At 41.6% G+C, this 14199-nt stretch overlaps 1 protein-coding gene across 1 annotated transcript in view; it reads left to right on the forward strand.

Moving 5' to 3' along the window:
• The window catches only part of LOC306767744 (palmitoyltransferase ZDHHC14-like), a gene marked incomplete at its 3' end in the record, with an annotated part of 26332 nt that extends 13225 nt beyond the window's left edge, over positions 1–13107 (forward strand). Inside the window, exons 5-9 of the mRNA XM_079255847.1 lie at positions 980–1028; positions 2119–2221; positions 2314–2423; positions 11681–11786; positions 12667–13107. Coding sequence (XP_079111973.1) covers positions 980–1028; positions 2119–2221; positions 2314–2423; positions 11681–11786; positions 12667–13107 — 809 coding nt within the window. The remainder of the gene's footprint in view (positions 1–979; positions 1029–2118; positions 2222–2313; positions 2424–11680; positions 11787–12666) is intronic.
• Positions 13108–14199: the final 1092 nt, after the last annotated feature.

The following is a 14199-nucleotide window of genomic DNA, read 5'->3' on the forward strand; positions in this document are numbered from 1 at the left end:
TGTCCAGATTCCTGGAACGACCAGCAGCGTGTCTCAGATAAAGCCCTGTTTTCCTCTGAACACTGCGCTGCTTGTTGTCTGTTTTTAGCAGCAGATCTAAAAACAGACGCAGCACATCGTTGTGACTCGGATGAGCAGCAGGAAAAGCGAGGGAATGACTCCACTAGTCTCTGTTAGTCCCACAGCAGAGTCAAGTCAAACCTTCTCATCCCAACAAGCGGCCAACTCTGACATTTACAGTAGATGTAAGTCACATCTGCCTCCTGTCCAATCAGAACCCTTCCGTTTAAAACCATTTCATTCAGAATAATGAATTCTGAAAGGACAAACTTCATGTATCTGTAGCCATGTTGACGCCTCACAAAGTGTCAAACAGATGGTTTAAAGCCAGGCTTCAGACTTGTCCCGTGGGAAATCATTCCACCGTTTGTTCCAGGACTCAACGGAAAAATAGGATAAATATTGATATTATGGAAATATGATGACTTATTATTTTCTATAGAAAATTTAATTAAAGTAAAATATAAAATGTGACAAAGTAATAAAAAGAATCACTGCACACGTCTGTTGGAGTAAAAATATTGGATATGAGGAACTAAAACTTCCTCGTCTGCAGATAGAAATTTATTCGTTTGATTTTCTTTTCATGATGAACTTTTTAAAGCTCAACGTCCAGAAAATGATTTTCTCTGATTAAGATCAGGAATAAAATGAGATTTTTATATTTGAGGTTTTTTTTTTATTTGATGCATGGAAGTGATTTGAGTTCAATCAGATGTAAAATCATCTCATTGATCTCGGAATCAGAATTTCAGTCTTTTGCAAAACCGTGAAAGATTGATCGACTGATTTGAAACCATGATGGGATCAAACTCGTGATTCATCTGAGAACCTGTAAAATCTGTCCAGAAAGTAGAACTTCTGGTTGTATTTCGGTTTTCTGTCATTGAAACTGTTTTTTTCTCTCCGTGTCCTGCAGGATCCAACCGGACCGGTTTTCTAAGCGCACTCAAAGACAGCCCGGCCAGATACCCTTTGCTGCAGGACCATTCCCGTTTAAAGAGGCCATAATATGCTTTTTATGGTTTCTCTCCATGGGTTTCAGTTTTTTGTGCATGTTGAAGTCAAACACAAAGTCTCAGGGTGCATTCACCCCAGGATAGTGGGGGACTTGGTTCCACTGACTTCTGCATGTCACTCAGCTGGACCGAGCCACTTGGACAACATCTTGCTGTTACACTAACTGCTCACTAGGGGGCGATATTTCCAGAAACAACCACTGACCAAAAAAGCAGGAGGAAGAAGAAAATCTTATTCATTGATTGGCCAGGACCAAAAAGGACGAATTCGCAGGTAAAAAATGGAACAACAATAAATTCATTCATCTGGTTTCTGTTTTTACTGAAGAGCTCAAACTGATCCGGTTTAAACTGATCTGGTTTAAACCGGATCTGTCCCGGATGGTCAGCTTGCACTTCTTTGGTCCGACTGCTCCAAATGAACCGTACTATCTGTGGAAGTGGACCAAACTGTGCTGACCAGTCAGAGCAAACTGGGTTTTGTAGGAAGACATTCTTAAAAGAGACAGGAGCTAAAACGGAAACATGTAGATAAAAAGTGAAAGAACAAGAATAAATATCATAAGATTGCTGCAGTGAAACCAGTTCTGATCCAGTTTAAACTGGTTCATTAAAGGCTGCACGGACTCATGCAGGTCTCCAGTCCACTTGGACAAATCCACCAAAGAGAGCAGAAAACAGATACTTTAACTCTCAGTTGGTCTCAAATCAACTTCACAGTTGGTTCAGAAAATCAAACACAGTCACTAATTACTCCGCTACACACACACACACACACACACACACACACACACCACACTCTGTAACGAATGTTTCTCATAAATCAATGACCGACGCGCCTGCAGTCCACAGGTCAATATGTTCCTTGATGCAATGCCAAGGTCAAACTGTTTGTGTCGCACCCCCTGAGGACACGTTTACACGTTCTGTCTCCTGCTTTCCGAACTCTCCCAGCGGCAGAGTTCAGAACCAGGCAGCAGGTCTAAACCTCAGTATTCGCCGTTAGGAAACACTGTTTGACCCTTGACCCTGCTCTCACCGTCCTGGAGGTGGTGGTGTGTTTCTTCTCCATCTGGTCCATCGTAGGCCTATCGGGATTCCACACCTACCTGATCAGCTCCAACCAGACCACCAACGAAGACGTGAGTATGCTGGACTTTGCTGGTTCTGCTAACTGGTACCAGCACTCCTCTTTTAGAATCTGTCTCAGTTGTGGTTTTATGTCCTGGTCCAGATTAAAGGAACCTGGTCCACCAAGCGAGGGAAGGATAACTACAACCCCTACAGCCACGGAAACATCCTGACCAACTGCTGCGCTGCGCTGTGTGGACCTTTGCCACCCAGGTGGGTCACCTCTGCACCACCTGGGACTAAAACCAGTTCTAAAACCAGTACTAAACCCAGCAAAGACCTAATTGTAAACTGTTCTGACTGGACTAAAGTCAGGACCAACGTCTACGCTAAATGTGTACAAATTCAGGCTGGCATAGCACTGATTAATGATTAGGGATTCCATTAATCCATCTTCTGAACCGCTTAGTCCAATTAAGGGTCGCAAGGCCTATCCCAGCAATCACTGGGCGAGAGGCAGGTATACCCTGGACAGGTCGCCAGACCATCACAGGGCCTAGGACAGAAACTGGGACTAAAAATGACTGAAGTCCAGACTAAACTCCAGCCTAATCCAGACTTAAATCAGACATAAGGTTGGTTCTAAACTCAGCAACTCAGCAAGTATTCGTACTGAACTGTGGCAGATTTTCTGAGTGAGGCGCCCCAGCGACTTCTAATTCAGCACCATCTTCATCCTGTCTCTTCTCTGAGATCTCTTCAGCCAGTAAAAGTCAATCCAGTGTTGACTTCTGTCTTTTCTCTTGCTCTGTCCCTTTCTTTCTTTCTTCCTTCCTTTCATTTTCTTCGTTCCTTCCCTCCTACCTTGTGGTCTCCGATAATGAGCTGTTTGATACCTGTGTTGACTTCTGTCTTTTCTCTTGCTCTGTCCCTTTCTTTCTTTCTTCCTTCCTTTCATTCTTTCTTTCTTTCTTTCTTTCTTTCTTTTCCTTCCTTGTGGTCTCCGATAATGAGCTGTTAGGTATCTGTGTTGAATCAGGCACAGTGTCCATGCCAAATGGCCATTGTGTTGATATCCAGTAAGTGATGCAGTTCATAAAGTGAAACTCCCATTTAACGTGGTTCCAGGCTGGAAAACCAAAGTTGAAGGGTAGTTTTTCTGGCTCTGGACGCTGATGTACAGGAATGTACAACATAAATGTCACTGTGAGTCAGAAACGCATCATATTTAAGGTTGGATGTTTACATGGTGCAACTTCAGGGTCAAAACTAAAGCAAGGATGATGCAGGATTGTTGTAGACCTAATTTAGCTCTAAGTTTAGGACAGAAGTTAAAACTGACCAGGGGAGCAAAAGGTCTTTGACACAAATATGAATCTCATCTGTAGTTTACAACATTGACTCCATGTCACTCTGGCTGCCAGAACTCAGCCACAAAACCACCAAATGTGGTCCACAAAGCACATGCTGTAATATATGTCTCATACTTGGACCATCTGGTCCATATGACATTTGCCATGATCCACATCCAAGTCAACAACTGGTATCTAGACCACCTGACCCACAAGACACCTCTTATAACTCACATCCAGGCCGATAGCTGGTCCACACAATGCTCACCAGCGCCATAACTGAGCCAGCCGTGCCAGAAGTAGCCCTGATTAGGCCTCAACATGTCTGTTAGCCTTCGAGTCAGGACTGAAGAAGGCTTCACGAGAAGACTAAATTCAGTTCGGATTTCTGGACTAAGCAGGTCTAAGTCCGGACTAGCCGCAGCTGGAAAGGTCTTCAATGGAGCGTTAAAGCCAGAGCTCACGTACGAGTTTGGTCTTATGTTTCTGAACTGTGGGGTAAATGAGACTACAGTGTAAATCACATCAGCGTTAAGTCAGGACTAAGGTCTCCGTCACACAACTCTCACCTCTTTTCAAGATTCAATTTATTAATTATTACACAGAACTGTAAGGAACAGCTGAATTTATCAGCAGGGAGTCGGTTTGCAGGCGACGCAGGGACATTCTGACATTTTACATTCGATTTTACTGCCTTTTGGAGACGTTCTGCCAGCCTGTTGACAAACGAATCTGTTAAAAACCTTCAACGTGAAGTTTTAATAAACATAAAATCCTCCATTGTGGCTGAAAAGCTGCTTCAGTTTATTTATGTCCGAACGTGTCGTCTTTGCTGCTCAAACCTCAAAGCAGCTAAAAATACCATGACTTCAGGTCTGTCACTCCGCCGTCTCTTTTCCTCGTCTTCCTCCGCAGCAGACACTGAGCTTCTGTGTTTAATGAAGGCAGTTTTCAGCTGAGACCTTCCTCAGAGTAATCACACTCTGTTCTCCTCCTCATCCTCGCCTGCTCAGCCGTCTCTGCAGATTTTCTCTGTTCCCCATCGCTGGTGACAGAAGCTGCAGAATTTACCACGAAGCATTGTGGATCGCTTCAGTTTCTGCTCTTCATCACATCAGCCTCTTCATCCTCATTCTGATTCTGGCGGTGAATGTCTTCCTTCAGACGCTGCTGGACTGATTGAAGCTTGGTTCCAGACGAAACTGATGTTTCTCCTCTTACAGAAACCTGATGTTTGGATCAAATTCAGTTCAGAAAACTGCAAATGAAACCAAGTTTAAAAACCTGTTTGCATCATAATTATGTTGTTTTCTCAGGAATATTGCTTTTTCTATTATATTTATTTCTTTAGACTCAGATTTTCAGAAATGATCCGCAGCAAGTTTGAGCCTTAATGTGATCATCTCTGTTGTATTTAGAAAAAAACAGATGTAGAATGAAACATTGGAGTCATCTCACTACTAAGAACCGAGGTGTCATACTGGTTGTGGCGGAGCTGTGGACCCAAAAGCAGGAGAAGGAGCCAGAGTTGCAGAACTACTAGGGTTTTAATCCAGGATAACATGGAAGGCAGAACTAAACTAATACAGGGAAAACTGATCTAACATGGGGATTTAACACACAAACAGAACAAGACACAAGTGTAATGATTTAAGTAATGAGACCAGGTGAGCTAATGAACTGGAAAGCAAAACAGGAAACTAGACATCAAAGAACTCAGAAAACTACAACCTAAAGCAGGAAACTAGACATCAAAGAAGTAGGAAAACTACAACCTAAAGCAGGAAACTAGACATCAAAGAAGTAGGAAAACTACAACCTAAAACAGGAAACTAGACATCAAAGAAGTAGGAAAACTACAACCTAAAACGGGAAACTAGACATCAAAGAAGTAGGAAAACTACAACCTAAAGCAGGAAACTAGACATCAAAGAACTCAGAAAACTACAACCTAAAACAGGAAACTAGACATCAAAGAAGTAGGAAAACTACAACCTAAAACAGGAAACTAGACATCAAAGAAGTAGGAAAACTACAACCTAAAACAGGAAACTAGACATCAAAGAAGTAGGAAAACTACAACCTAAAGCAGGAAACTAGACATCAAAGAAGTAGGAAAACTACAACCTAAAACAGGAAACTAGACATCAAAGAAGTAGGAAAACTACAACCTAAAGCAGGAAACTAGACATCAAAGAAGTAGGAAAACTACAACCTAAAGCAGGAAACTAGACATCAAAGAAGTAGGAAAACTACAACCTAAAGCAGGAAACTAGACATCAAAGAAGTAGGAAAACTACAACCTAAAGCAGGAAACTAGACATCAAAGAAGTAGGAAAACTACAACCTAAAACAGGAAACTAGACATCAAAGAAGTAGGAAAACTACAACCTAAAGCAGGAAACTAGACATCAAAGAAGTAGGAAAACTACAACCTAAAACAGGAAACTAGACATCAAAGAAGTAGGAAAACTACAACCTAAAGCAGGAAACTAGACATCAAAGAAGTAGGAAAACTACAACCTAAAACAGGAAACTAGACATCAAAGAAGTAGGAAAACTACAACCTAAAACAGGAAACTAGACATCAAAGAACTCAGAAAACTACAACCTAAAGCAGGAAACTAGACATCAAAGAAGTAGGAAAACTACAACCTAAAACAGGAAACTAGACATCAAAGAAGTAGGAAAACTACAACCTAAAACAGGAAACTAGACATCAAAGAAGTAGGAAAACTACAACCTAAAACAGGAAACTAGACATCAAAGAAGTAGGAAAACTACAACCTAAAACAGGAAACTGGGTCTGAACCTTTTCCTGATATTCTGCTCTGTAGAAGCTGGAAGACCAAAGTTCTTTACAATCTGTCATTTAGAAATATTTGCTAAACATATTGTTGATTCTCTTCAGTAGTTTGGACCAAAGTGGGGAACCACGATGCCACCCTGTTGGAAAGAATAAACTTTTGGTAAATTTGGCTTTTCTGCCCAATCCTGACTCCCTCACATGTCAGCAGTTCAGCTGCTGTGTGGAAAATCTGCCTGAACCACGTTGCTGGATGCTCTACAACGCTTTCTGTCTTAGTGTGACTCTAGAATAACTTTTACTGTGTGTTTAGAATTATTCTGTTTTTCTCTGACTGCTGAATCTGTTTTTTTTATTTTAAAAAAAAACATTTAACTTGTTGGAAATTTGACTTGCTATGATGAAAGGTTTATTTTAGTCATTTTTGTGAAGCATTTGTTAGTGTGAAGGAAGAAAATAAGCCATCATGAGTTGTCTCAGCGAGGAGACATTTATTATCCAGATCAGCACGTATGGAGGTTCGATGCATGTTGCCGGCTTGTGGAGGGAGGCTGCTGGCAGCTTGTTAACATGTTGACTCCACCTGTTGTCACTGCGACAGGTGGCGACGTCCATCTGTGCGTAGACACACACACACACACACAGACAGGCTTTATAGGTCAAACAGGGAAGCAGACAGAGCATGGAGAGCCCACCACTTGGTATTTTTCCTCCATCATTTACTTTTACTTGCATTTAGAATTCAGCAGCATCTGACAACAGATGTGAACTGATTAGGAGGCAGGGGTCCCAGAAACGGATGCACAAAGGGCCCTCACAAAGACACAAAGCAACTGTCCTGTCAGAGGAACATGGTTATGGTTGTTTTGCATTTTATTCCGAGCGTTGCTCAGCAGTAGGATTCTGGTTCCGTTTTGTTCTGTCTGGTCCGGATCTCTTTCAGTCCCACTAATAACAAGCTGCGAAGGCATTTAGCTCATCTGGTGTGGGAACGTTTCAGATCAGCTAAAAGAATCTGTTACAGCCTGAAACGAGGGACTCCTCGTTTCTTGTACCGCCTGTTATCTGTACCCTGAAAGCAGCTTCAGCACCATTTAGCTGGAGAAAATGTGGGAGGATGGGAGACCTGACACTTGTTTTCTGGTTTTGTCCCTTAATTCAATTCAATTCAACTTTATTTATATAGCGTCAAATCACGGCAATGCCATCTCAAGACGCTTTACAGACAGAGAAGAAAACATAATGAAAGCCAATTCATAACAACCTGTATAAGGAAAGCAATAGATTGAGTTGGAGGGTCCATCTCCCATCCTGAGCAAGCACACTGGCGACAGTGGGAAGGAAAAACTCCCTTTTTAACAGGAAGGAAACTGAGATCATTGGAAATGATCCGTATAGATGTGTGTAAATATGACTTGGTGGTTTATGATCCGTATAGATGTGTGTAAATATGACTTGGTGGTTTATGATCCGTATAGATGTGTGTAAATATGACTTGGTGGTTTATGATCCGTATAGATGTGTGTAAATATGACTTGTCGGTTTATGATCCGTATAGATGTGTGTAAATATGACTTGGTGGTTTATGATCCGTATAGATGTGTGTAAATATGACTTGGTGGTTTATGATCCGTATAGATGTGTGTAAATATGACTTGGTGGTTTATGATCCATATAGATGTGTGTAAATATAACTTGGTGGTTTATGATCCGTATAGATGTGTGTAAATATGACTTGGTGGTTTATGATCCGTATAGATGTGTGTAAATATGACTTGGTGGTTTACGATCCGTATAGATGTGTGTAAATATGACTTGGTGGTTTATGATCCGTATAGATGTGTGTAAATATGACTTGGTGGTTTATGATCCGTATAGATGTGTGTAAATATGACTTGGTGGTTTATGATCCGTATAGATGTGTGTAAATATGACTTGGTGGTTTATGATCCATATAGATGTGTGTAAATATGACTTGGTGGTTTATGATCCGTATAGATGTGTGTAAATATGACCTGTCGGTTTATGATCCGTATAGATGTGTGTAAATATGACCTGTCGGTTTATGATCCGTATAGATGTGTGTAAATATGACTTGTCGGTTTATGATCCGTATAGATGTGTGTAAATATGACTTGGTGGTTTATGATCCGTATAGATGTGTGTAAATATGACTTGGTGGTTTATGATCCGTATAGATGTGTGTAAATATGACTTGGTGGTTTATGATCCGTATAGATGTGTGTAAATATGACTTGGTGGTTTATGATCCGTATAGATGTGTGTAAATATGACTTGGTGGTTTATGATCCGTATAGATGTGTGTAAATATGACTTGGTGGTTTATGATCCGTATAGATGTGTGTAAATATGACTTGGTGGTTTATGATCCGTATAGATGTGTGTAAATATGACCTGTGGGTTTATGATCCGTATAGATGTGTGTAAATATGACCTGTCGGTTTATGATCCGAATAGATGTGTGTAAATATGACCTGTCGGTTTATGATCCGTATAGATGTGTGTAAATATGACTTGGTGGTTTATGATCCGTATAGATGTGTGTAAATATGACTTGGTGGTTTATGATCCGTATAGATGTGTGTAAATATGACTTGGTGGTTTATGATCCGTATAGATGTGTGTAAATATGACTTGGTGGTTTATGATCCGTATAGATGTGTGTAAATATGACTTGGTGGTTTATGATCCGTATAGATGTGTGTAAATATGACTTGGTGGTTTATGATCCGTATAGATGTGTGTAAATATGACTTGGTGGTTTATGATCCGTATAGATGTGTGTAAATATGACCTGTGGGTTTATGATCCGTATAGATGTGTGTAAATATGACTTGGTGGTTTATGATCCGTATAGATGTGTGTAAATATGACTTGGTGGTTTATGATCCGTATAGATGTGTGTAAATATGACCTGTGGGTTTATGATCCGTATAGATGTGTGTAAATATGACCTGTCGGTTTATGATCCGAATAGATGTGTGTAAATATGACCTGTCGGTTTATGATCCGTATAGATGTGTGTAAATATGACTTGGTGGTTTATGATCCGTATAGATGTGTGTAAATATGACTTGGTGGTTTATGATCCGTATAGATGTGTGTAAATATGACTTGGTGGTTTATGATCCGTATAGATGTGTGTAAATATGACTTGGTGGTTTATGATCCGTATAGATGTGTGTAAATATGACTTGGTGGTTTATGATCCGTATAGATGTGTGTAAATATGACTTGGTGGTTTACGATCCGTATAGATGTGTGTAAATATGACTTGGTGGTTTACGATCCGTATAGATGTGTGTAAATATGACTTGGTGGTTTATGATCCGTATAGATGTGTGTAAATATGACTTGGTGGTTTACGATCCGTATAGATGTGTGTAAATATGACTTGGTGGTTTATGATCCATATAGATGTGTGTAAATATGACTTGGTGGTTTAAGATCCGTATAGATGTGTGTAAATATGACTTGGTGGTTTACGATCCGTATAGATGTGTGTAAATATGACTTGGTGGTTTATGATCCGTATAGATGTGTGTAAATATGACTTGGTGGTTTAAGATCCGTATAGATGTGTGTAAATATGACTTAGTGGTTTACGATCCGTATAGATGTGTGTAAATATGACTTGGTGGTTTATGATCCGTATAGATGTGTGTAAATATGACTTGGTGGTTTACGATCCGTATAGATGTGTGTAAATATGATTTGGTGGTTTATGATCCGTATAGATGTGTGTAAATATGACTTGGTGGTTTACGATCCGTATAGATGTGTGTAAATATGACTTGGTGGTTTATGATCCATATAGATGTGTGTAAATATGACTTGGTGGTTTATGATCCGTATAGATGTGTGTAAATATGACTTGGTGGTTTACGATCCGTATAGATGTGTGTAAATATGACTTGGTGGTTTATGATCCGTATAGATGTGTGTAAATATGACTTGGTGGTTTACGATCCGTATAGATGTGTGTAAATATGACTTGGTGGTTTACGATCCGTATAGATGTGTGTAAATATGACTTGGTGGTTTATGATCCGTATAGATGTGTGTAAATATGACTTGGTGGTTTATGATCCGTATAGATGTGTGTAAATATGACTTGGTGGTTTATGATCCGTATAGATGTGTGTAAATATGATTTGGTGGTTTATGATCCGTATAGATGTGTGTAAATATGACTTGTCGGTTTATGATCCGTATAGATGTGTGTAAATATGACTTGGTGGTTTATGATCCGTATAGATGTGTGTAAATATGACCTGTGGGTTTATGATCCGTATAGATGTGTGTAAATATGACTTGGTGGTTTATGATCCGTATAGATGTGTGTAAATATGACTTGGTGGTTTATGATCCGTATAGATGTGTGTAAATATGACTTGGTGGTTTATGATCCGTATAGATGTGTGTAAATATGACTTGGTGGTTTATGATCCGTATAGATGTGTGTAAATATGACTTGGTGGTTTATGATCCGTATAGATGTGTGTAAATATGACCTGTCGGTTTATGATCCGTATAGATGTGTGTAAATATGACCTGTCGGTTTATGATCCGTATAGATGTGTGTAAATATGACCTGTGGGTTTATGATCCGTATAGATGTGTGTAAATATGACTTGGTGGTTTATGATCCGTATAGATGTGTGTAAATATGACTTGTCGGTTTATGATCCGTATAGATGTGTGTAAATATGACTTGGTGGTTTATGATCCATATAGATGTGTGTAAATATGACTTGGTGGTTTATGATCCGTATAGATGTGTGTAAATATGACTTGGTGGTTTATGATCCGTATAGATGTGTGTAAATATGACTTGGTGGTTTATGATCCGTATAGATGTGTGTAAATATGACTTGGTGGTTTATGATCCGTATAGATGTGTGTAAATATGACTTGGTGGTTTATGATCCGTATAGATGTGTGTAAATATGACTTGGTGGTTTATGATCCGTATAGATGTGTGTAAATATGACTTGGTGGTTTACGATCCGTATAGATGTGTGTAAATATGACTTGGTGGTTTATGATCCGTATAGATGTGTGTAAATATGTTTGCAGTTCTTAACAGCCACAGTTCGTTGTGTTCATGCATCAAATTGCTGCCAAGAGACGTATCGTTGCCAACTTTCAAACATGCTTAAAACATGATGATAAATGAGACAGGGAAGCTGTAAAGCAGCACAGAGCAGAACCAGTTACCCTCGCTGGTCCGCCGTGTCGACAGCAGCGGAACTGGGAGAGTCCGACGGCCGCCATCAGAACGCCACAAAGTTCCCATCGCCTCCTTCAGTCATCAGTTTGAATGGTTTGTCTCCATCTTTGGGTTTCAGTCTGATTGACAGGAGGGGTCTAATCCAGGCCGACACCCCGCAGACCGCCTCCCAGTCCAACGGCACCGGCGCCGGCGGCTACTCCACTCAGCTCCACAGTCACATGGTAGGTGGATGACATCACAGCCGGTCAGTGCAGCCATGTTGGAGATGTGATGTCATCGACACACGAAGCGAAGCTGCAGTCGGATTATAGTCCGAGATTCAGTTCTGGTGTGTGTGTGTGTGTGTGTGTGTGTGTGTGTGTGTGTGTGTGTGTGTGTGTGTGTGTGTGTTGTTGTGAGGTGTGTGTGTGTGTTGTTGTGAGGTGTGTGTGTGTGTTGTTGTGAGGTGTGTGTGTGTGTGTGTGTGTTGTGAGGTGTGTGTGTGTGTGTTGTGAGGTGTGTGTGTGTGTGTTGTGAGGTGTGTGTGTGTGTGTTGTTGTGAGGTGTGTGTGTGTGTTGTTGTGAGGTGTGTGTGTGTTGTTGTGAGGTGTGTGTGTGTGTGTTGTGAGGTGTGTGTGTGTGTTGTTGTGAGGTGTGTGTGTGTGTTGTGAGGTGCGTGTGTGTTGTTGTGAGGTGTGTGTGTGTGTTGTTGTGAGGTGTGTGTGTGTGTTGTTGTGAGGTGTGTGTGTGTGTTGTTGTGAGGTGTGTGTGTGTTGTTGTGAGGTGTGTGTGTGTGTGTTGTGAGGTGTGTGTTGTTGTGAGGTGTGTGTGTGTGTGTTGTGAGGTGTGTGTGTGTGTGTTGTTGTGAGGTGTGTGTGTGTGTGTTGTTGTGAGGTGTGTGTGTGTGTTATGAGGTGTGTGTTGTTGTGAGGTGTGTTGTTGTGAGGTGTGTGTGTGTTGTTGTGAGGTGTGTGTGTGTGTGTTGTTGTGAGGTGTGTGTTGTTGTGAGGTGTGTGTTGTTGTGAGGTGTGTGTTGTTGTGAGGTGTGTGTGTGTTGTGAGGTGTGTGTTGTTGTGAGGTGTGTGTTGTTGTGAGGTGTGTATATAAAGGTGTGTTTCTCAGTGTGACCAGGATCAGTGCATTCAGAGCACGAAGTTCGTCCTGCAGGCTGCCGCCACGCCGCTGCTGCACAGCGACCCGGTGGTTCTGGCCCCGCTGTCCGGTAAGACCACCCCGCCGGGGGGGCCCTGCGCCTACCTGGCCCCCACCCAGCCGTCCCTGCCTTCCTGTGGTGGAGACGTCCTGACACTACGGGACGCCGCTGTAGACTCCCACTGCCGCCACCACCTGCACCTGCATCACCATCATCACCACCACTTTGTCAGCCCAGAGGAGACGCCGTGCGGCACGCTGCAGGGCGCCATGCCCTGCCCCGCCCACCTGCATCTGCATCCCCAGCCCCACACACCCGTCCCCTCCCCCACCGCCCTGTACGACGCCGTCAGTCAGGACGCCCTGCATGAGGACTCGGTCAGAGGCCTGGTGAAGCTCAGCTCCGTCTGAACCCGACTCCCAGGTCCAGAACTTCCTGCTAAATGACCTGAAAGCGCCCGACGAAGCGTCGTCTGGAGCCTCAAGGAAACAATTTATACAGATTTTTGTTTTTGGTTTGATTTTCTGGGTGAAGACGAGGAAAATCAGAGAAATCAGGAAGTGAAACCAGTCAAAAAGAGACAAACTTCATGATTGTATTGAATTTTTAAAGCAATTTGAATCTTTTTAGCTTTGAAACCAACATTGTGTCTTCTTTCAACACAAACACACGTCTGACACTGCCGGAAGCCTAAAACACAAGGCTGGGATGCAAACGTCCTTAAAAACGCTGCAACAATCAGCAGGAAACACCATGAAACGAACAAATGAAGGTTGTTTTGTTTGTTTGGTTTAGAAAAGCTGTGAAATTCCCAACTTCCAAATTCAGATTAAAATATTTTAGATAATAAAGAGAAGAAAAAAACAAGTCAAACAAACCCTTTTAAGAAACAGTATAAAGTTTAAAATCCTTTTTGACTGATGACAGACCCGACCCACTGGGCCCCTCAGCAAGGTCCTTAACCCCCACCTGCTCCCTGGGCACCAACATTCCCATCTGAAATTCCCAGTTGGGGTTAGTTTATATTATTATTATGTGGTTCCAGCACACAGTCACACGGTCCTGTTGTGGAAAAGAAATCCTGTTACGTCTCATCCTGCAGAAAACTGATCACACTTAGTGATTAGATTAGTTGGCGGTTTTGAACCGAACCAAACGCATTTAAAGACCAACCTAAATAAATCTGATGAATCTAAGAATTATTTTATTTCTATGTTTGAAAAAAATAACCATTTGTTTACATTTTACGTTTAAAGCAACACTACGACCTTTCAAAGCTCTGCTTTTGACTTGTTTCGATGGCCCGTTTATTATGTACATCCCTGGATACGTCGTTGCCCAGCAGCGTCACATGAAACTACTCTGTAAACTGTTTTCCCATCCCAGAGGGTCAGATTACAGCTGGGGTTTTAACACCAGGTGCGCACTAGCTGCTGAGGAAACGATGAAAACAAAGAGACAGAAGGAAAGAGAAGAAAAGAATGGGCATTGGAATGACTTTT

This window comes from Telmatherina bonti (assembly GCF_933228915.1).
Source record: "Telmatherina bonti genome assembly, chromosome: 16".
Taxonomy (NCBI): domain Eukaryota; kingdom Metazoa; phylum Chordata; class Actinopteri; order Atheriniformes; family Telmatherinidae; genus Telmatherina; species Telmatherina bonti.